The sequence below is a fragment of the Hippocampus zosterae genome, chromosome 9, assembly GCF_025434085.1.
Source record: "Hippocampus zosterae strain Florida chromosome 9, ASM2543408v3, whole genome shotgun sequence".
Classification (NCBI taxonomy): domain Eukaryota; kingdom Metazoa; phylum Chordata; class Actinopteri; order Syngnathiformes; family Syngnathidae; genus Hippocampus; species Hippocampus zosterae.
The window spans coordinates 19065979-19090333 of NC_067459.1; the positions used below are offsets into that span (position 1 = coordinate 19065979).

General features: G+C 43.2%; 2 protein-coding genes and 1 long non-coding RNA gene across 4 annotated transcripts in view; 2 read left to right on the plus strand and 1 right to left on the minus strand.

Moving 5' to 3' along the window:
• Positions 1-413: 413 nt before the first annotated feature.
• Positions 414-5922, plus strand: LOC127607686 (adenosine receptor A1-like). The gene is made up of 3 exons (XM_052076253.1): positions 414-1014; positions 3065-3359; positions 4172-5922. Exons 1-3 carry the CDS (start codon positions 686-688, stop codon positions 4562-4564), a joined length of 1017 nt encoding a protein of 338 aa, XP_051932213.1. The 5' UTR covers positions 414-685; the 3' UTR covers positions 4565-5922.
• Positions 5923-17857: 11935 nt separating this feature from the next.
• Positions 17858-20913, plus strand: LOC127607697 (uncharacterized). Its single transcript, XR_007964124.1, has 2 exons — positions 17858-20164; positions 20216-20913. It is a non-coding gene; the product is annotated as an uncharacterized LOC127607697 (long non-coding RNA).
• A 1092-nt stretch (positions 20914-22005) lies between these two features.
• The window catches only part of cpne5b (copine Vb), a 66154-nt gene continuing 63804 nt past the window's right edge, over positions 22006-24355 (minus strand). For both annotated transcript variants that reach the window (XM_052076242.1, XM_052076241.1), the window contains one exon: positions 22006-23894. In XM_052076242.1, the coding sequence (XP_051932202.1) occupies positions 23700-23894 (195 nt within the window). In that variant the 3' untranslated portion in view covers positions 22006-23699. The remainder of the gene's footprint in view (positions 23895-24355) is intronic.

Sequence of the window (24355 nt, forward strand, 5' to 3'; positions counted from 1 at the left end):
TGAAAATTTGACATTTCAGTCCTGATCTCAGCAAGAATCATGCAAAAATTTTCTTTCGCGGGCCACATAAAATGGTGTGGTGGGCCGGATCTGGCCCCCGGGCCTTCCCTTTGACACCGGTGCTCTAACCGCTCTCACATCGTACTGCCCCCCAAAATTATGAATAACAATAATAATAAATTGTTAACTTGCGGTCAAGTAAAAACATCCATGCCTGTCTCAATGTAACATGACTGCGAAAAGAATTACACAGCTTCTTAAATTCCGGTAGACTATTAAGAAATGACATCACAACAAGAGATTTATCAACGATGTAGCGCAACCGTTAAAATGATTCACCTTATAGCAGAAACCGGGTGAGCAAGTGTAAAATCGAGCCCACGTGATCGCGCTTTCCTGGCGGCGCAGACAGCAAGACTTCAACTCTGTTGTGAAAGGATCTTTTGTGACTCATTCGATATCAAACCGAGGCTGCGGGAAGCGCTCTCCCATTCTCGTCGCAACACCTCCTCGCAGCATGTGCAGAGCAAGTTTGGCGTGCTGTGCGCCACAGAATGACAACAAGCGGACACCTCGGCGGGACAAAGGATTTTCGGAGTCGACTTAAGTGAGTGGGAGGTGTGTTCCAAGCGCATGGGTGTTGGGGGGCTGCTCTACTCGTCATCCCTGCCGTCTCCCCCGAAACATGTCTTGGTCATGGGTCGTCTACACCGGGATGGAAGTGCTCATCGCCGTTTCGTCGGTGGTCGGCAACGTGATGGTGGTGTGGGCCGTGCGCATAAACCGCTCGCTACGGGACACCACGTTTTGTTTCATCGTCTCGCTGGCTTTGGCTGACATTGCGGTCGGGGCTCTCGTCATCCCCCTCGCCATCACCATCAGCATCGGACTCGAGACGCACTTCTACAGCTGTCTGGCGGTCGCTTGCACCGTACTCGTCCTCACGCAAAGTTCCATCCTGGCCCTTTTGGCCATCGCCATCGACCGATATCTGAGGGTCAAAATACCCATGAGGTAGGTTGGATGCTTTAGGAGTACATCTTCACAGAGCGGTAAGACGTCTTTTGTGTCCGAAGCCCAATTCACCAAGTGATGGCATTTCCATCTCATCGCGGAGTAAAAGAACAAGGGAGGTTAATTGCAATTAATTGCCAAGGGTTGTTATCTCAGCCGCCGTTTGTGCGTTGAACCCCAATGTAAAATCACACTGCAACACCTCAAGTAACTTTTAGAAATGTTTAATTTATTTAAAAAAAGAAAAAAAGCTCAACGTGTGAACTAAAAAAAAGGAGTGCAAAAGAAACACAAATATTTACCAGGCGTCTGTTGGTGGGGGGGTGCTTGTGTCCTTGGGTGTCTTGAAAGGCGCTTATAAATAAAATGTATTATTATTATTATTTCCTTGGGTGGAGGCCTGTACAGTACATACCTCAAACATTTTCATCTCAACTTGAATGAATATTTTTATGTTACCGAGAGTCTGCTGCAAAAGTTGATCTTAAAATCAAGGGGAAAGGAAATGAAATAAGGAATATGGCAGTTAAAGTAAAATGATCTGCCCATAGAACAGGTACATTCCTGGCAAGGTTTGTCAATACTGCCCCCACCGATGTCCTGCAGGGGAATTTAGCTATATTGGGTACATTCTCCATGTATACATTCTTCATCTTAAATCTACAACGTATTTATACAAAGAAATATATTTCAAACATTGCATCTGCTTGCTAATGGGTGTGTGTGGGGGGGTGCTTCCATATTTTGGTGTTTCAATTTCGCAACAGGGTGAAATTGTGAGAATGTGACGCGTGTTTGAATGAAGAAGCATATTTTCCAACATGGAATGCAAAGCATTTTCAAATTCATGCAATTGTGAAAATGTGACTTTCATTATTATGTGCCCCGTGAATGGCTGGGAGCAGCTCTCAGTATAAGTCAACTGGGAAAAGATCCATTTGTAAAAGATCCAACTGTATGGCAAAGTGGCTTTCTTGTAAAAAGATGCCATCTCGGAAAAAAAACCCCCTAAAAAAAAAAAAACCCTAATCCACTTCAAGTTTTCCATGTTACCAAAGGCCTGCTCGGAATATTCTGACAAAGAATGCATGATTGGTCAATAGGCTCATGTTGGCTGCTTGGTGGGCTTGCATAATTTCTCAAACTGGAAATCGGCGCACACAAAAACACCAGTGGACGTCATTCCCACGACTTCAACGCAGTCTGGAATGTAATCTCTGAAATTTCCCGATTGTTAGGGTTATTGCCGTAAGGCAGGTGAGCAAACTACGGCCCGCGGGCCGAATCCGGCCCGTTGGTCTTTTTAATGCGGCCCGCCGAAGATTCGTCCACAATTAAGGTTCGACGTGAATGATTGCATTCATTTCAATTGGACTTGTAATGACAGGCATTTCACCGCCAGGTGGCGCATTGACTTGAAGTTGCAGAACGGGGCGGGGGGACTTTTCGACCATCTAGTACCTCTGTATCGCTCGACTTCTACTGGTTTGATCACAACCCATCTGCAGCAATGCACAGGCTAAAATAGGTCATCAACAAAACTTTTGTCATATAAAAAAAGTATATGAATACAGTACGTTGATGCTTTTGTTCTGTTGATGTTTGATATGAACTGTCAACAAATGCAGTTTTTTTTAATGTACCATAGCTCGTGCTGACCTGGCCCTTGTGTCAAATTTTAAAAGTCAATGCGGCCCCCCGAGCCAAAAAGTTTGCCCACCCCTACCGTAAGGTTACCAGAGTAGTCGGAGAAAACCCACGCAGGCACGGGGAGAGCATGCAAACTCCACACAGGAAGGCCGAAGCCGGGATCGAACCCACAACCTCTATACTGCGAGGTCAATGTGGTGCTAACTATTCACCCTCCGTATTTGCATAATAATAATAATAATAATAATAATAATAATAATAATAATAATAATAATAATTTTAGGACAAATAAAGTGACAATGATGGTTGAGAAATGCAATCGAAAGGTCGACCATTTTGTCGCTTCCTAACAGTACATTGCAAGTTGGAAACGCTTTGTCTTTCTCTCCCGTAACCATAGCTACAAACGAGTGGTGACCCCTCAACGAGCCGGCTGGGCAGTGTTGCTGTGTTGGCTGGTGTCCATCTTAGTGGGCCTCACACCTATGCTCGGATGGAATAACTTACGACATCTCCGTGACAATGGCTCCCTCGTCAGCCAGGACCTCGTGGTCAAGTGTCGGTTTGAGACGGTCATCGGCATGGATTACATGGTCTACTTCAACTTCTTCGGTTGGGTGCTGCCGCCTCTCCTCCTCATGCTTCTCATCTACGTGGAGATTTTCTACATGATTCATAAACAGCTTAATAAGAAGGTGAGACCGTCTTCTGCACTGAAATCTCCCACAATGCAATACGACAGTCAACAGTACCCGTAATTCGTGGCCCACTTAAACCTAAAATGGGAGAAGATAAGAAGTAGCCCATTTGTGAAGCGAGGCACAAAAGTCATGTTTATAAGCACGTGTGACAAATAAATTACCTCGCCTCTTCTTTTTGTCGTGTAATTGTGAATTGTTGGTTAAAACGCAACCCACATTACTTTTCATTTCAGGGCTACATTCAGAAAAATGGAAGGACAACTTTAAATTTATCTGTCTAAAATCAATCGAGCAAGCAATTATATCTGTTTATTTTCAAGTGAATATGATAAACTGCCGCATAACAGATTTTGACGTTTATAAGGTGATTCGTGAAGGATTTCTCAAGATTTCGGTGTGGATAAAAGGCACAGTCACTTGAGGATCGATCATGTGACAAGTTCAAATGTCAGACCTTGACACAAAGCATCAAGTGGAAGAAACAATTTTTTTTTTTAAGTTGACCAAAATGTTTTGAAGAGAAATTGGTATTTGAGTCCTAATAATACAAACAATAATGTAATCATATCTTAGCATATCTGGAAAAGCTCAACATTATGATCACCAATTCATTAGTCACTCTTACCACCTCCAAAACTTTTTTTTTTAACCAGCCTTGGTTGTATCAAATTTCATTTTTAATATACGCCGCGGGCCATTGAGAAAGAAATGGTGGCCCACAAATGACCCCCAGGACATAGATTGGACCCCTACAGTGCATATACGGTCCATGTATGCTAATATTTTGCTTCTTTGTCTCTGTGCAGGTAACAGTGAGCCACGCAGACCCGAGTCGTTACTTCGGCAAGGAGCTCAAGCTTGCCAAGTCCTTGGCTCTTGTTCTTTTACTCTTCGCCGTGAGCTGGCTTCCCCTTCACATCCACAACTGCATCACACTTTTTTGCCCCAAGTGTGACAAACCGCCGAGCCTCATTTTCATCGCCATCCTCCTAACCCACGGCAACTCGGCCGTCAATCCCATCGTGTACGCTTTCCGCATTAAGAAATTCCGCTCGGCTTTCTGGAAAATTTGGAATCGGCATGTCCTTTGTCGAGCTCCGATTGGTCAGCTGCCTCAAAAAGGGAGTCAGAGAATACAGAACGCCACGAGGAGGCTGAGGCACAACGATGACGACGACGATGATGATGACGACGTGTGAAACTGAGCCGGTGCCATGTAACTGGGGGTGGCCATGGGTAACTGATTTTGGGGGTGGGGGGGTTTCTCTCCAAAATACAAGGGATTACATTTTGGCCCTTATGGATCTATTCCATCCACAGTGTTGCATATGGGGATAAACTTAGAAATCTGACTGACTCGGTCAGGAATGTTTTTGTTTATGTCTCAACAAGCACCACAATTTGGTGCTGTCGCAGGGGATAAGGGGCTTACCGTCAATGTGAATGACTCCACAAAAAAAATAGTAATAGTACAGTATTTTACACACTTCTTAGATCCCAAGATGTGTTTTCCCCCCCAACAGTTAAACGGTTTAGACGCAATTATGTGAACAGCAGGAACTGGCTTGACAGACATGTCACAAAATGGTGACTTCTAAGCAGATGCTTTAAGAGGGACAATGATGAAGGAAAGCTGCAAACGTGGACGCCAAATGGTGCACTTTGAGTTTGGCAAGCTGTGGCCGGGTCGGAACGACCCAGTTGCCCGTCAGTGACATGCAGGATGTCACATGCTTTTAAGGTGTGGCGGTTGTACAGGAGCACATTGGGGATTGATTTGTTTATCTGTGACTTCTTATCGTCCAAGTCTAAAACTTCAATTAATCTCCTAAATACACTACAACTGTTGCTGTGAAAAATACAAAGCTATCGTCTCCTTTGATTTTAGGAGACCACTTTTAGTCCGCACTCATCTCGTGTGACACAGCAGATTGGACTCATCTCAACCAATGTGAAGTTGTGTTGCGTGACGGAAGTACACGAAGTTGGGCTCAAACTGATTCAGATATTGGCTTCATTTTGTTTTTCTGGCTGGAAATGAGACAAGGGATTAGCAAAAGCCTGTCGGATGTTAGATGAGATATATTTTCAATGTCGCATTTTGAAGGTACCGGTAATTCACATCTTACTATCTTTTGGACAATGATGATAGATCTTGATTACTGCATGATCGACAGCTTTATAATCATCTATGCATTGAGAACTTTGGATTCCTTTCTTGAGAATGAATGGAAAACATGTTGCACAATACTCTGAAGAAAAATTGTAATAACGCATTCCAACTGTGTGTCGTCGAAAAGATCACTGTCAGTGTGTCACTGTATATGCAGTAAAATCACAAGTTCAACTCAAAATTTGGCCAGAATACGAATCAGTTGTGGTGCAACTGTGTATTATTCTATTTGAATGTTATTTATTTGTGGAAAGAGTGGCACATCATAAGACAAACTATAAAAGCAAATAACGGATTTGTACAAATAACCCACCATAGTTACACTTTAGCCTTACCATGCAGTAGTTGCAGCTGACTCAATAAACACCCTTGGACACTGTAGAAGCGAATCCATTTTTGTTTTCCTAATGATGACTATTATACCTCTCAAGACAAATTCAAAGAGCCCTCTCTGCAGTTTTTGATCATTCGGTGCAGTCAAAGTGTAAAATGTAAACGTGACTTTCATGGATATTATTAACAACACGATCAAATCAACGTTTTGGAGCACACAATAATGTGTGCACGTCTGAATATGCAGCAAAGGGAAAGTGGGTTGGATTTGAGAAGATTCTTTAGGGTTTTCATGAACAGTTTTTTTGTAACTAATTTAATGCACCGAGTCTCAAAAGTGGGGCGAGTACGGTATTTTAAATACCGTATTTACAATCTTCTTGTTTGAGAAAATTTTACACCCGTGTGAAATTGAACTTGTGCTTTTCCGAGGTGACAACGCTATTTTTTTGCCATGTAACTTGTAACGTTTTTTTTCGTCGATCCAGATGGTTGCTTGCCTAATGTGCCAGACACCCCTGATGTGTTTCAAATTGTTTGTGCAAATGCCAGAAGGCATTTTCTTCACTTTGTGCTGCCCCCTGATGACTGTATGCCATATAATTCAAAAGCAATGATTCTCAAAACTTTTTTCACCAAGCGACTCCCGTATTGTACTTCAAATGACATACATTTTAACTGTCATTTGGAGAAAAAAAAAGAAATTTACTGTACTGGATTTTAAAAGAACTTTTAAACAGGCTGTATGTACAACTAGAAGGTTTATTAATGATGCTCTTTTAATTCAGTGATTCATTGAGTGAGCTCACTTGACAGGGCGTTTGTGAACACACAACAAAGGAATGAATAACAAACAATTCCTAGACAGTCCAGTCTCCCACATACAGCATGTGTCCTTCATTGTAAATTTTATAGAAGGCTTTTATTTTTTTTTGCGGCTCCAGACATATTTGGTTTTTGTCCCATATGGCTCTTTCAACATTGTGGGTTGCCGACCCCTGCCTTAGAATGACTGTTCTTAAGTAAAATAGCCATTGCCAAGCTATATCAGACACTTTCTGGGGACATGCACGCTGAAGTTTCATGTTTCTTTGTGGTTTTAAAATTAACAGCACAATATATTAATAATAATACAGCACACAACACACAATGAACGATAGCTCTAAGCTATATTTATTTGGCAATGCAATGCAGACGTTTGTTCGGATAACAAATGGCTACAGTGCGGAACAATATGCATGCAAATACAGTACTTTTAATGTGTCGATCCACGTTTTTCAAAGTGTCATGCGCAACTACCAAGGTGGGCCAGAGTGCTTCGGGGAAGGGCAGAGGTTTGAGAAAAATAATAAAGATGAAACTAGTTTCAAGGTCATCATAACAAATGCTAATTGCATATTTACTGATCTTTGTGCGCAGTGATGGACCGAGAATAGTGTTCACTTGAAATTCCACCGGTGATTTGCAATCAATATCAAATTGTCACAAAATTTAGACTTAAGAATATTTAAGTGTGGATCTTGTGTGCAATATCATGCATATGTACAACTGACGTTATTTGAATCATGTGTGAGTGACTTCAGCCATTTCCAGGGATATTACTGTATCCATGATGTGTTTTGTTTACTACAGTAAAAAACAAATGTTCTACCTTATGAACAACAGGTAATAGCATCATATAAAAATTGTATTGTATCGACGCCACATGTTATGTACCGTAGCGTAAACATCATTTTTTGGCTTTACAAAACACCAATTTACAAATTGTTACTATTTATATTCACAGCTTAAGTGTATTTTACGGTCACTCAACCTGATTTAACACAGTTGGGAAGAAGGGAGATGAGGTTTTGTAGCAAAGTGCAATATCAACAAAATCTGAAGACGGAACTAATTTTATAGAAACATGAAAGCAAACACGGTGCTTTTAAAATTTAAATCTCATGACATGCTGGAAGTTAACAACCGACTTAACGGTAAACAGAGGGTATGTAAGGCGGCATAATGTCAAATTTCACACCATTCGTGTCTGACATTTGGATTTCTTAATCGTCATCATCTAATAAGAACTATTTGAGATTCCTCTTCTTATTGATAATGTGGCTCCAGAAGTGTTGCGGTGCAGCTTAGCTTTTTCGGTAGGTTTCCCCCTCCGTGAAACATGATTCAAATGCCTGCTATAGCCGCACTCACCTTTTCCTGCAAGAAATCAAGCAAGAAACACTCAAACATGACTCCCCCAGACAGAAAGTGCATAAACCAACAGTTAAGATGGAAGACTTCCGCCACGTATAAGAGCGAATAAAATGTGAGGCAACATGTCTTTCTTTCACAGATCTAGGTTGTGCTGATAACTTTACATTGGCAAAAGTTGGTACTTACAAGTATGATTGCCCAGTTTGGGTTCCTGTTGAGCCCAATTTCACAATTATTTCTTAAGACTCTCTCGTCTGTTATTGACTGAAAAGGCCTTATAATTAAAGCATTTTTTTTTACTGCTATCTGGTGGAATCTTGGGAGTTGAGTCCTCTCCCAATGCTTCTACCTGCAGTCTACTTTCCCCATTTAACAATAATGCCCACATTTCCTGATGATTAGGTGTAAATGGCCACAGATGATTTGAACCACTTAATAACGTTTGCGTGAAGTTCTAGAGCCCATGTCACATGTCATGTCAGTTTGAGCTAGCATGTTATTCAGGCTGGTATGCTAGCTAATACTCTTGATGAGCCTGGTGTGACGGTGGAATGTTTGTGTTATTCATAATTCAAGCCAGAAATATATGTAACGTTTCTCTGTAGGACTACCTAGGACATATTTGAAAATGTATGAAAACAAATGAAAAGTTGCAAGCACATAGAAATTTTTCGTTGATATTCAGACAGTAAGTTAAAAATTACTTGGGAAATCATGCTATTGTACTAATATGTAAGACGCATGGCAGTGATGCTTTCAGGGTATTTTAAGGGTATTTCAGTTATCAGTATTTTACTTGACAGTCTCAAGTTTTCTTGCTGCTCTCAGTCGCCTCTCAAATAAAATGAGTCACAGGGAAGTAAATGGCTGCTTGTTAGTTTTACTGTATCTTGTCCCAACTGATGCAATCGAGGCACTGTTACTGTCTTCTGGGAACTACTCTGAGGTGAAAAATTGACTGCTCTAAAATGAGGTGAGTAGAGCTAAAAGGGCGAACCAAACCAGCGGTGTCATTGAAAGGTGGCACAAGTCACTTTTTTAAAGACAAGGAAAGAACAGTAATTGATCGAGGCAGGAAAGCGGTTAACCTGATACATTACTGACATCAATAATATCATCCTAAAAATGAGTTTGCAATCAGATGACTTTCCACAGCATTGACAAGACAACCAAAAATAAAAATACTCACCCAGCCACCTTGCCGAGTTACCCATGTGGCAACACGGCTCCTGAGCAATGCCGTCATGGCACTCTGGGCTATGGTTTTCAGCTCGGGGCATGAGTTCTTCACAAAAAGCCCGAAGGCAGAACAAATTTTGATGAGCTGTATTTCTGTTGCCACATCAGCAGCCTGCAGAGCGATTTGAGTCCGCAACAACTCATCCACGCCAGAGCTAAAGGCTCCCTCCATGGCCTGGAGAGAATGAAAGAATTTCTCAGACAGAAGAAAACTTCTGTCAGTTTTCTTTTTAAAGACAAACATCCACGCAGAGTAACTTGATTAAGTGCTGCTTGTGAAGATAATTTTGGCATTCATACGATCTCACATTACAGCTATGCTTAGGGAGCATTGATTTGTTTGGGAAACTTCGTAATGCAATCGAAATAATTTGCATGTGTGAGGCAGAAAAGGCTGAGAAAGTGCATTAGACAACAGGAGAATTACAATACTTGAAAGTACTTGGACATAACTTGCACACATTTTAAAGGTTCAAACTGACAGCTATGCAATGCAAAAAATTGACGGTTTTGGTTTTCTATCTTGTCAAAGCTATAAAATGGATTGTGTAGGTTTGAGATTTAATTTGATTTAGTCATCATTTGTGTGTATCTAGCACTGCCCAAACAGTCTCGTCACAGTTACAGGAAATGTAGCAATTGGCATTTAGAGGAAGTGGTTTCTCATGCCCTTGGTGTTGACCTCAGCAAATTTTCATTCAAAGACTACAATATACAATTCCTATTATCACAATGAAAACGCACATAATCCCTTTACCTCCCTGCAATTATTTTTAGGATTTACAGTCGTGTGTGGGAATGATGTTTTTTGTGTGTGTCTACCTCTTGTCTTAATGCAAGCTTTAGGTCAGCCAGAGCAGCCTTAAAGTTTGCATCTTCATTCAGAGACTTAGCCACTTCCTTCAGTTTATTGGCTATTGGAACTGGGTCAAAGTTTTCTTCTGGAAAACAAAAAACAGAGTTAATTAGATAAGATGACACAAAATCAAGTAAGAGACAAATGGAATCATTTAAGTCTACTGTCTCTTAGAGTTGTGCTATTTGACCAACGTTAGCCCACAGGTCTTAAACAAGATCACGCCAGGGACAAATCTGGTAATATTTGTGGTGTAATTGTGTACAGCATGACGATAGTCGCTGGACGACTACGTCATGAGTGTGCGCCGAGAGCGGGAGACGAGAGAGTGATTAGAGAGAGTATACACGTTTCGAAAAAGCTCAATAAAGTTACCCACGTTAACACGACAGCTGGACTCACGTGTGCCTGACTTGATAACACGACATGGTGTCAGAAGTCCTGTGGTTGGCGTGGAGTGCGTGAGGAGGATCTTTGTACACGGCGGTGAAGGGCAAAAGGCGAAATGAGCGACGGAGGGGAAGGAACCTCGGCGCGGGCGGATGGGGCCACGGCGTTAGGTGCACAGCGGGCTGCGGGACCGGTCGTCACCGCGGGGCCGTGCGCCACGTTCAACATCCAGCCGCCGGAGCCCTTTGACTTCTCAAAGCCGCAGGAGTGGGACAAATGGATCCGGAGATTTGAAAGATTTCGACTGGCAAGTAACCTGAATGCTAGTTCCGAAGAAAATCAGGTGAACGCATTGATTTACTGCATGGGTGACGAGGCTGATGATATCCTACGCGGGCTGGATCTGTCCGAGGTTCAACGGCGCACATACCAAGAAGTGCGCGGGGCACTCCAAAACTTCTTCGTTGTCAAGAAGAATGTCATCTTCGAGCGGGCTGTATTCAACATGCGCCGTCAGAAAGAAGGGGAGAGTGTGGATTCGTTCGTCACTGCACTATATGCGCTGGCGGAGCATTGTAGCTACGGGGCGCTACGCAATGAACTGATCAGAGACAGAATTGTCGTCGGACTACGAGACAGTGGATTGTCTGAACGCATGCAGTTGGACGCGGATTTAACCCTCGAAAAGGCCATAAGAATTGCACGGCAAAGCGAGGAGGTGAAGAAGCAGCAGTCTCATCTGCGAGGGGACACCAACTCAGAGGCAAGTGGCGCTGAATCTGTTGACAGAGTGTTCAAGAGCAATGTAAGGTATGCTAAAAACACACCTACCTGTGCTAATAGCCAGACAAACAAGTCCCAAAGTTCTCGTTACAATAAGGAAAGGGGTGCACAGTCTGTGTGTCAGAAATGCGGCAGCTCTCCATCCCATCCAAAATGTGATTGTCCCGCTCACGAGGCAAAATGTCATGCTTGCGGAAAGAAAGGACATTTTAAGCGTGTGTGCAAGTCTAAATCTGCGCACGAAGTTACAGAGGACGAAGAAGATGAGGACGAGGAGGGGTTCCTCCTTGACAGTGTTACGACAGACCGTGACCCGTGGATGGTCAAAATTGACATAAATCAGCGTGGTGTGATGTTCAAAATTGACACGGGCGCTGATGTCACCGTTCTGCCACACACAGTTTTCAGGGGCACGTACAAAAACAATCTCCCTAAACTCAGAAAGGCAACAAAACGACTCCTGGGACCAGGGAGGAGCCCGCTTGAGGTCGTGGGCGTCGCCAGGCTGCTGCTGAGGAAAGGTGATAGGGAGGTGATGGAGGATGTGTACATCGCTCGTCAAGTGCATACTGCCCTGCTGGGGAGATCTGCGAGCTGCAGGTTGGGGCTCGTCGCACGCCTAGGCAGCGTCTCTATAGAGACACTAAAGGAGAATTACCCCAAAATATGCACTGGGCTCGGAGTGATGCGGCGGCCGTACAACATCAAGCTGAAACCTGGGGCTGAACCTTTCTCGTTAAAAACACCAAGGAGGATTCCATTGCCGTTACTGGACAAAGTCAAGCAAGAGCTATCCCGCATGGAACGACTCGGGGTGATATGCAGAATCGAGGAGCCAACAGACTGGTGTGCTGGCATCGTGGTGGTGCCCAAGAAATCAGGTGCTGTACGTATCTGTGTAGATCTCACCAAACTCAACGAGTCAGTGTGCAGAGAAAAGTATATCCTGCCGTCAGTGGAGGAAACACTGGGCTTGCTGGCTGGAGCCCGGATTTTTAGCAAGCTGGATGCAAAAATGGGGTTTTGGCAAATACCCCTAACACCCCATTCGGAGAAGCTGACAACTTTTATCACACCCTTTGGGCGTTATTATTTCAAACGGCTACCCTTCGGGATAGCCTCAGCCCCCGAACACTTTCAGAACCGAATGGCAACAGAGGTTACAGAAGGGCTGGAAGGTGTTGTTTGCCACATGGACGATGTGCTGATATGGGGCCGAACACAGGAGGAGCACGATGCCCGCCTGCATGCTACTTTGGAGAGGATCCAGGAGGCAGGCATCACGCTCAATGTCAAAAAGTGTGAGCTGTCAAAGTCAGAGGTGACATTTCTAGGCCATGTGATCTCAGACAGAGGCATCAGGCCAGACCCAGGCAAGACTGAGGCAGTAAGGATGATGCCGGAGCCAACGAATACAACAGAGTTGAGAAGTTTTCTCGGAATGCTGACCCAACTCGGGAGATTTGTGCCACAGCTGGCAGAGAGGGACAAGCCTCTCCGTGATCTCCTGTCCAAAAAGAACTGCTGGTTGTGGGGCGTCGACCAAGCGCGAGCCTTTCAAGATTTAAAAAATGCGCTGACGTCCACACCGGTGCTAGCCATGTTCGATCCCAACAGGGAGAGCAAAGTGTCTGCAGACGCGTCGTCATACGGGTTGGGAGGCGTTCTTCTCCAGAAGTGGGAGGAAGAATGGAGGCCAATCGCCTACATGTCGCGGTCGCTCACACCTACGGAGCAGAGATATGCACAAGTGGAGAAGGAGGCTCTGGCGCTGACCTGGGCCTGCGAGAGGTTTCGAAACTTTCTCATCGGGAAGCATTTCCTGATGGAGACGGACCACAAGCCTCTCCTGAGTCTCCTGGGGTCCCAAGCCTTGGACGCCTTACCTCCGCGGATCCAACGCTTCAGGATGCGACTCATGCGCTATTCTTACTCCATCTCTCATGTCCCAGGAAAGTGCTTGTGGACAGCCGACACGCTGTCTCGAGCTCCCATGGAGAGGGTGGAGACACCAGCCGACAAGGAGTTGCTCGAAGATACGAACATCTACGCGGACATGGTGATGGAGAACCTACCGGCGACCACCGAATACCTAGGAAAGCTGAGAGAGCAGCTGCGGAGGGACAGTGTGTGTGCACGTGTGATGCAGCTGTGCACAGAAGGCTGGCCCGAACACGGTCCAAATGAACCGGCACTCAGGCTGTACAGAGCAGAGCAGGCGTTCCTTACAGTTCACGACGGAATCTTACTGAAGGGACAGAGACTCGTCATACCCCCAACCATGAGAAATGATGTCCTCGCCAAACTGCATGAAGGTCACCAAGGCGTGGTAAAGTGTAGACAGCGAGCACAGCGATCAGTATGGTGGCCCGGGCTGAGCCAACAGCTGAACGAGTTGGTTCTCAACTGCCGAACATGCTGCAAGGAGAGACGGAACCGGAGGGAGCCAATGATTCCATCACCCTACCCGGGCCGACCATGGGAGAAGTTGGGTGCAGATCTGTTCGTGCTCGGAGGCAAGACCTACTTGCTGGTTGTGGACTACATGTCAAGGTACGTGGAGATAGCTTCGTTGGCCTCCTCAAAATCGGATGAGGTAATTCGCCACCTTAAGTCGATCTATGCACGCCACGGGATCCCCGACCTTCTAGTTTCGGATGGAGGGCCCCAGTTCTCCGGAACGGGCTTCAGGGCTTTCGCGGAGTCCTACGGGTTCCGTCACATTACAAGTAGCCCACGATATCCACAAGGAAATGCCGAGGCAGAACGTGCCGTTCAGACAGTCAAAGGCCTCTTGAAAAAGGCAGATGACCCCTACCTGGCCTTACTCGCATACAGGGCTACCCCTCTTGAAAACGGGTACAGTCCGGCTCAGCTTCTCATGGGGAGGAGACTCCGCACAACGGTGCCTGTCCTTCCTGCCCTGCTCGACCCAGCCGTCCCGGACCGTGATGCCGTTGTACGGAGTGAACGGGAGAAGAGGACAAAAGATGCTCAACGTTACAATATGCGGCATCGGGCACAGAACCTCGTCAGACTCGACCCGGGACAGGATGTGTGGATTAAGGACCAAGGAGCGGAAGGAGCCATCATTGAAAGACATGCTTCCCCACGATCATATCTGGTGGAGGGGCCCCATGGGACCATCAGACGAAACCGTCGTCATCTCATCCCAATGAGGTCCTCGCCTGAGCAGAGTGACCGTGGTGCAGCGGAACAGTTCTCGGGAAGCGTTCCAGGAAAACCATCGGCTGAACCACCGCAGCAGAACCTTCCAGACCCGCCAGCTACTCCAAATACCAAGACCAGGTTTGGAAGAGTCGTGGTGAAACCAACCAGGTTGGACTTATAAGCCCCCCCTTCCTCCTACGGTTTCGGTACAATCAATGAGGCTGTGCTTGTAAGGTTGTTTGAATTATTTAAAAAAAAAAAAAAAAAAAAAAAGGAGCGTAGCGGGGGAGGTGTATGGTGCGATGTGTTTGAATGTGCTGTTTTGTTCGCTCTACGATGTCTAGCTGGTTGCAGATCATATGTGTGTTGGAGCCATTGTTGAAAATAAGAATGACATTTGTTTTTGTGCATGTGATTTTTTGACACAGGCTGAGATAGGAGCAGACCTCTCAACTACGAGGCAGAATAATCCTCAAGGTCTGTTGAATCATTGGCAGTCTACCCAATGATTCTAGAAAAGGGAGATGTGGTGTAATTGTGTACAGCATGACGATAGTCGCTGGACGACTACGTCATGAGTGTGCGCCGAGAGCGGGAGACGAGAGAGTGATTAGAGAGAGTATACACGTTTCGAAAAAGCTCAATAAAGTTACCCACGTTAACACGACAGCTGGACTCACGTGTGCCTGACTTGATAACACGACAATATTGTTTGGTGAATCAGCATTGCAACATTGCCAAAAATAACATCTCTGAGTACAATCTAATGTCATCGTTCGTAACCTAGAAACATCGTATGCCTGACCATCGTAAAGTGCAGACCCACTTTGGCCTACCTGTGATGTAACACTTTTTCTTTTTCAGCGTGTAAACATTTACAGTAAGACTGGAGCATGCGTCAATGATATTCTCCTATTTTGAACATCTGTAAAGGTAAGGGTTTCACTTAGCGTCATCGTGTTTTTGTTACCTTCTTTTTCTCTTCATCGTTTGTCAAGGGTCCTTTGTCTCAGGAACAAAAGACACGCCCTTTTAAAAAAATGACTATCGCTCGCCTTCCCTTTCGGTTTCAAATTTGAGTACTGAAGGTGGTGAAAATGTGAGATATTGTCCTGTGTAAATGCACTTTTTGGTTCATAGTGTCATGTGGAGTAACTCTTTATTCAAACATTTGTCGCATAGCACGGTAGAAGTGGACTCTGTGGAAAATAACGGAGCTCAAACTTTCGCATAACATAAGAACAAAACCAAACCAAATCTGAAATACATTTGACAAATCGCTTCCAATTCAAACATCATAATTCTCTTAATGGGAAACTTACCTTCAGCCTCCGGGCTGTCAGTCTCCCAATCTCCATCGAATTGACGGTTGTCAACGTTGTCATCGTCCGCAAACAAACACTGAACGATTTGAGTGATTTGTCGCTCGACTTGAAACGATTGTGCAGGTCGAGCCATTACTGTGGTCAAGCCAGTTCCACTCACGAAATTGAAGTCAAGTGAGCCGGCAACTGATCTTCGTATCACAGTCAACTGCACGGCTTTGGGGAAGACGAACTTCTTCTTCGTCGCTTGTGTTCACCTGGTTGCTGCCCCCTACCGAGTGCCATCAGTACACCTACCCATCCATTTTCTGTACCTCTTGCCCTCTCTCTCACCAAGCGCAGTCAGGACCCACCATGACAGAAAAGCATACTTGTCAACTTTTCGGAGCGCCGAAATATATGTCAAAATAACGGCAAAAAAACCCCACGAAATTTTCAATGATATTTATTGTAGCTCTCCATAATACAATGTCTGGTTAATGTCTAATCATCATTCTACTTAGTGGCATTACTGTGTTCAGAGTTGTATTCCGGAAATGAAAGCATTCGAGTAGACGAGCACCATTCTGGGCAAAAGTAGACGGAACTACCTGTTGGGGGGGGGGGGACAAAAAACGGAAATTTTCAGAATCCGTATGATTTGTGCGATAAGGCCATATACGTAAGATTCACCACAAAATCCGTATGAACTATGGCAAACCGTATGACTTGACAGGTATGGAAAATACGCACAAGACTTAACGTAGTTAGAGAACACAAGCATACATGTGTAAAACAGAGTCTACCCTTTACATTTAGCTGCCATTGTAAGGAAAATACAAAGAAACAAATCATATAAAAACGAATACAAAACAATCTAGTGATACTTTTTTAATGGTACATGGGCTGACACTTACTCTCGTTTCTACCTTTGGTATACTGTTACACTGTTTCCCATTTACCTACCGATGCCGTAGCATCAGGAGCAACTGCGAGTTGAGTATCTTGCTCAAGGACACTTCGACAAGGTAGCGATGTCCGGTGTTTGAGCCCTCAGCCTCTGAGTTGGGAGACGACGACTCTAACAATTAGTCCTGCCTCTAAAATGATAATTTCCTGTTCAAAAGTGTATTCCGCCATGAAGTGTATTCATGCCTGCATGTCATCTCCATAGTGATATGAGATATCTTTAAATCTACCGGTGACGCCTTTAAGAGGAAATTTAGCGTCGCAGGTGAGCTAATATATAAATGAATAAATAAATCGTTTCTAAGTAAGAAACCATAATTCTAGCATATTGGCTTGAGTCATCCATCATGTTTTAGATTGGTGACCAACACAAATAGTCTCGTCTGACTTTCCGAATGGTCCACAGACAGTACCTCTTTTCCCCAGATGATGGGGCCATCCACCTGGATATGACGTTCTTTTTAGTACCTTCCGACTCAGATGAACACGCCCTGTGCATGCATGTAAGCAAATGGTGCACTGCAGAATGATGCCCACTCGCATCACAGGTATGCCGTATCGGTTGCCAACAGGCACACCAGTGCTATGTTTATCACTTTTTTTCTCCCTGGGTACTGAAAGGCCCATTGTTGAAATGCGTACGTGTGGCAGCGCATGCAAGTGCCTTGAAGTTGGGCAACACAGATTTGATTAAAGTTACAGCGATTGAGCTAACGTGATTTCAGAATTGTGTACAATATGGATTTTGTTTGCGAGAGGAAAATAGATAGGCCTCGAGGTGAATGATCCAAAAGGAATAAAAAGTGTTTTTTAAAAATATCCATTCATTTACAAATTGCACAAGTGCTGCCACCTATCGTGAAGTAATATTTCTCTTGATTCCAAATACTGTATTCTTATTTGTGTTGCATTGCATCAAGAACGAAACACAAAACGCAAAATGTACATCCTGTACTCTATTTGCACCAATTGATTGCACTTTAAAAAATGTTGTCTACAATAATTATTCATAAAACTACTTAGCACGGTGATGTGTTCCTCATAAATCCTTAAATAGCATCCGTATAGTGTTAAAAAATGGCACAAGAGCCATAAATTATGAGTAAAACTACTGGCAGTACTCCTGCAGTAGTGATATAATGGCTACATGTACACAATGTAGAATTTGTAATGGTATTTTTTTTAGGGGGGGGGCGCTGACACCAAAGTGATATGTTAACTTTTAATTAGCACTGAGAGAAAAGCAGAGGGGGGAGAGAGAGAGAGACTTTTATTTTTTTTATTTCTCGATGCAATAGAAGTAGTTTCAAAAGTTATGAACGTTTTAGGCGATTTATTTTCATCCATGCTGCGAGATTAAGAGGGTAGTCCCGGTTTTGTTTTGTTTCTTTCTAATCTTAAACACGTTAGATTGCATTCATGGTACTGCATCTGATAAATGGATTGTTATACACTTTATAAATTATGTCTGGATTAAGATGGGTTGGACGGTATCAACAATTGCATCCGAGTTACAGTATTCATTTGGATGCAAATCCGTTGATGAAGATGCAGTTCATAAATCATTAAAGCTGAACTAATTGACAGCGAGATAACATCATTCAGCAACCTACTTTGGATTTCAAAGCGTGTGGATCATATTATAATTGTGAACTCTGTCGATCCCTTGCGAGAAAGATGTGGAATTCCAAGTCCATTCCTGAATTATTAAGTACGCTTCAAGTAGTTGTTGGTCTTTTGATTGTGTGAGCCCACAACGTCATATAAAGTGGTGTTAAACTTGGAGATGGAATTCTTTTGACCGTCGCGTCGTACTTCCAACGGCACTTCCAGATCACTTTTACAGATGCACCTAGCTGGGGCAAGGGGTGGTGTCAGATGGGCAGATTTAACCTGAATATTTGAAGATTAGTGGAGATTGGGATAGCTGAAGCTAGCGACGGTAACACGTATCCTCCTTCACAACCATCTGATTTTCTATCATCTTGGACCGCGTTGATGTTAGGAAACGTCATAGAGCATTGGAGCATGAGCAGTATTAAGAGCATTATAGTCCGACGACGTCAGCAGACGGCGAGTCAAAAATCGAGATGCTAAATACACATGATTAATAATTAGTCAGCTTCAAGTTTGAAATATCGACGCAGAGTAGTTATATTGACTCATTGACCGCAAAAACCTACGTGTGAACCTCTCATGCTCCAAGCAAAAGAAAGTCTGATGGAAGAATAGAGTTTAAGTACAGACTGATGAAGGCCGTTTATTTACTGCCTCGGCGAAGCAAGCAGAAATGCAAATCATGCGAGTCAATATATCCATCAAACACGGGGGTCCTCAAACACCACCCAGCGTCCATTGCCCTTCAACATCAAAGTTGCTGCTCCAAATGACAGATAATACGGATGATCAAAATCAAGAATTCAACCAGAAACTGCAACATGTCATTGACAAGGTTAATCCATCCATCCATTATCCGAACCTCTTATAAAAAAAATAAAATATATTATTATTCTACAAAGTGAATAGCCACATTGGCAGTCAGGGGAGGATATAGTGACAAACTGTCTTAGGTTGCTCTGAATGCAAATGCCAGCTCACTGGGAACTCGTAGTGCATGAACAAGAACACGGGGCAAAGAGAGGGCACTTGAGGGCTGCTAGCAAAAGGAGGAAGCGCAGAAATCGGTGGTGCAGAACAGGTATTGTCATGACAGGAGAAGCCCCATGGCTGATGTGAATTCACTCTATTAATCCACTATAATAAAAAAATGCCTTGGGAATAACCTGGCCACCAGTGAGACACCCACTAACCTTCCCATTTAATTAAGCACACATACTCTGTTATCTTGTTTCTAATTTGACTCGCGGATTTAAACTAAATAACTTGTTTTGACTATTGACTCAGGAGCACGATAAAGGCTTGAACAGAATCAAAGATTTATTATTCGTCAGTGTCAAAGTCTGACTCAACAGAAGAACGCTGTACTGGTAAAGTGTTCTATGATTGGAGTTAGGCAGACAAAAGTGGAAGTAAACAAGTCTGGATATGTTGATGATGACCGATACGAAATTAGATTGTTTGGAAGGCCTTACATTATTAGCTTATTTTCTGCACTGTAAAGTTTAAAACTGTTTTCATATATAGGGCGCATCGCATTATAAGGCGCATGGAATAGAAGCTGCAATTTATGGGGGGCTGCGTTTATGTTTTACATCCACTAGATAGAGCTACACTAAAGGGAATACAATACAATACAAAATAGCTTTATTTAAATAGAGCCTTCACAACCGCTGCAGCTGTAACACAGCGCTTTATTGAACATTTAAAATACTATGTCTAAGAAGTCAGAATATTGGGCCACATATAAGGCACATCAGATCATAAGGTGATCTGATGTGGTGTATTGTCATAAGATTGTCATAAGATTGATTATAAGGTGCATTGTCGGCGTTTGAGAAAATTAAATGCTTTTATGTTTTTCTTATAGTGCGGAAAATACGGTACTTATATCTCGTTTCTCAGTTTGGTCGCTTCCACGCAGTTTCTGATGGATGCACAATCAGACGAATCAAGTCAGGTTGGGCAGTGGGTGCAAGAGTAGCGCCACCTCAACTTTGTGTCGAAGACATCTTCTGAATGCAGCACAGAAGTGTGGGGGTCATATACGTGTCACACACATACTTGTATTCGGTGCAAAAACATGGACGCTCACCGATGCCGCAAGTATCACAGCCTCATTGTCAAGTCAAGGTCAGTAGCCGCATCAGTCACGCTGCCCGCGTCGCTGGTCAGCCAACAAATCAGACAAAGTTTATTCAATGCAGAACACGGTCACCCTGAGACCACAAATGATATTGCGAGCGTTATATATTTTTTTCTTGAAATTGAACTTTAATTTAAGGCAATTCATGACAAAGCATTTCACAACCAACCATTTGACAATAATCATGTACAATAAAGGAAAGCAGAGTGTCATGCAAGAACAAAACAAAACAAACAAACAAAAAAGAGAAATAAATGCTGTATAAACAACAAAGATCAATCGTGGCAGTTGAAAATAAATCAACTGTAACATGCTAATTACATGCTACAATTTAGTGTTTTGGACCAGCGGTGAGAGGAGAAATGCAAGGAGAGGCAGGTACAATGGAGGAGAAACAGCAAAACTGACATGCATGTTTGTCTCCTTGGGCAGGTTTCTATTTCATTAAATGGCAATAACTGGATAGAAACAGATATAGACACATGCAGTCGATCGTATCGAAAAATCACAACCCTCAAGGGAAATTATCTTGAACTGATGGAAGAAACCTTTCATACAATACAAAAAAAAAAATCAAAACACTTGTATCCCCCCCCCCTAAAAAAAATAAAACTTTTCAATAAGCACTCTTTCATGTTAAGGTGCTATTAGGATTAATATGCAAATCATCATTTACATATGCTTTACATTCTCATGCATATTGAGGCTCATTTGCGTTTTCACTGCAAATGTTGTTGCCTTCCAAACAACATTGCCTGCCCCCCCCGTTGTGCTCAATAGTGAGACAATGTCACTGAACTGTAACATTAAGTCTCTTTGTAGGCTACTAAACGAATGACATGGAATCAATCAATGATTACTTTAAGAGTAAAGGACACCAGACATGTAGTCATCGCAGAATATTACGGCGGACACCAAAAGCTCAAAAGAAAAAGGAGACATGGAGAAGAATGTGAATACAATTGGCAAAATTTGACAGGTTCAGATTGACTGAGCGTTAAGCGTCATGGCAAAAACAACCCACTCATCTCCATCTTATATCAATTCATCTAAGAATGGGCAATGTCAAGTCGCTTTCTTAGACGCGCGTTTGCACACGTTGAATTTGCCATTGTAAGCATGGAATCAAGCACAGACCCAGTTTTCCCCACCTTGCAGTGCCTCGGGAGCAATACTGTGAGTGGGTTGACCATTAGATAATACAATTAGGGCTGCAAAAGGTGGACATTTTCCATGGGAATTCACCGAAATACATACCCCCCCCCCCCCCCGTAAAGACATATACAGTCAATTAATTTGACAGACTTGACTGCAATGTACATCTTACAGCCAACTGCAAAAAGCAGAAACCCTTTCTTACAATGAACTACTCACATAAATAAACCAAATTCGAAGGTAATGAAATCATTATTTTGTGAATGCAAACACTTTGTTTTTCTTATTTCTTCTTTCTACCCACAATCTTGCTGCTGTAGACTGTAAATTTCCCCAGTGTGGGACAAATAAAGGTTATCTTATCTTATAATTTTTAATGTAAAAAATCTAATTAAAAAGAAAAAAAGCCACATCCTTGAAATGTAACTTTCAATAATCCCCCAGCCAAACATCCCATGGAGAAATTTCGGAAATAGAATGGAACCTCTAAATTCTATTGGCCCTTAAAGTCAAACAATGCCGAGTTCAAGACAGGAAAATCAAAACAGCTAGTAAATTGCACAAAAACTTCATGACGCATGACATCACACAGGACTTTAACGAATCTCATACGACTTGGTCATATCTTTTTACACTTGCATCTGAAGGTCCTACAAAAACGTGTTCAGCTTTTTCTTTGGCTTGTTTTTTTTTTTTTCATGAGATCATCACAGACCGATGCCAATGATGTCAAAGAGGAACCGGAAATGGAATGTACTGCGATAGAAGTAGCCTAGCAATGATCTGCGCCGCATATGTCTCTGACCAGGCGCTTAGTTCAATAAAAATAAGAAAACAACTGCGAAAACAAATACACCGGACTACAAACTGCATAATAACCCACGGTGTCGTTTTGACCCTGTGACCGTTACGTTCCGTTTTCATAATTTCCCAAGATATGAACAAGCCAGAGATCTACCAGTGGAATGGAATGGCCGACTTTAGAAGTTCCATCATAAATTTCCGCCCCTTTGCAACTCTGCATCCAGCAATAAAGCAAGGTGTCTAAATTAAAAAAAAAAGTAGCACAATACTGGCCCAGTAGCACAGGAATGATCTGCCTTTACCAACACATTCTTTCTACACCCCCCCCCCCCAAAAAGAAGAGTTTGAAACCAAATGATAAAAAAACAAATAGTGTGATTATCTTTGAAAGATTGTGACATGCCAACGAGCAAATACGATGATCAGTACAGCGCTGTCAGAAAACAAAAATGGTGCGGGAAGAGAATAATGATGATGCTTGTAAAAAATAATCTAGCAATAAATACGCTTCATATCTCTTTGAATAAATTCCGCTATTTGTAATGAAATAGATCCGCAAGGATTAACCTGCAGCTACCCATAGAAGCCATCTGCTGCTTGTATGCAGATGAAATAAAAATAGGTTTTGCTTTTTCAACTATGCACGCCACATTCTACTGTCAAACATTATTCAGTGTTTGACAGTAGAATGTAATAAAAAAAGGGGGATCTTGTACTCTTTCCAAAGTTTTCCTCGATTAGAGAAGGTCAAGGTCTGAGGGTGTGAAATACCTGATTGATGTTTAAAGAAATCAAATTGTAAACTGCACACCAGTATTTTTCCTTAATCAGTCCTGATGCTTCGTAAAGTAAAGGAGATCATCTCCAAATATAAAAACTAATTCCAGACAAGAAAAAGGTGCCTGAAAATCTTACCGGATTAGGCCACATCAAAAACTGAGAAGTAGTGCTTCAGGTCAAAGTTCACGTGTCCTGAAACAATGTCAGAAACGAGCACAGACAGGCACAAGTTTCAACCACAACATGATCTCTTTTTTTTTTTTGTTGCTGTTGTTCAATCCACCTGCTGTCAATTTAGACGCCAAACAGTCTACGCCGCAGTTCTTATTCTAAAAAAGGGCTTTTTGCCAACGAGTCCTGGAACGTTTGCATCCTCTCTTCGAGAAAAAGCTGCTTCACCAATGAAAATGTCATCCGGTCAGATGTGCGTGTGGTGGTGGTGCGTAAGTCCGTGAGGTGTGTAGGGCGGCGGCGCCGGGTTCGGTTTAACCCCTCGGCTCTTCATGTAGGAAATGAACTGGTCGGGGATCTCTGCTAGCACATCTTTCGCCAGCCGGGCCATGCTTAACACGTGGTTACCTGTCCGGTCCATATAATCTCTGAAGGGAACAAACTGAGGAGGAACAACACAAGATGTGATATAAAACCCACTCGAAGCAAAAGAATGACACACCGATTGCAGATCGTTATCGTTCGGCGAGCTTTGGATGTGTGCTAGAACACAGGCGTCGAGCTCCGCTATAACTGCATGTTTTCCATCTCTCGCTGCTGCAACACACCCGATTTACATGATCGGGATCGTTATCAGGCTCCTGCAGATCTTCAAGTTCAATTTATCAAGCATCAAGAGATTAGCATCGGGCTCCTTTTGCTTTTTTTTTTGTTTTGTTTGGGTGGCTTTTGGAAGCACCGAATTTAACAGGCGGTGCAAAGGCAAGAAGTGCAGTAATGACCTGGAAATTGTATATTACTGTGAGCCAATGGAGCGGGTTGGGGGGAAAGGCCATCTAGGACATCTATGCAGCCTATTGCATCAGTATTTTTATACAAACGAATGGTGTGGCATGGAACTTT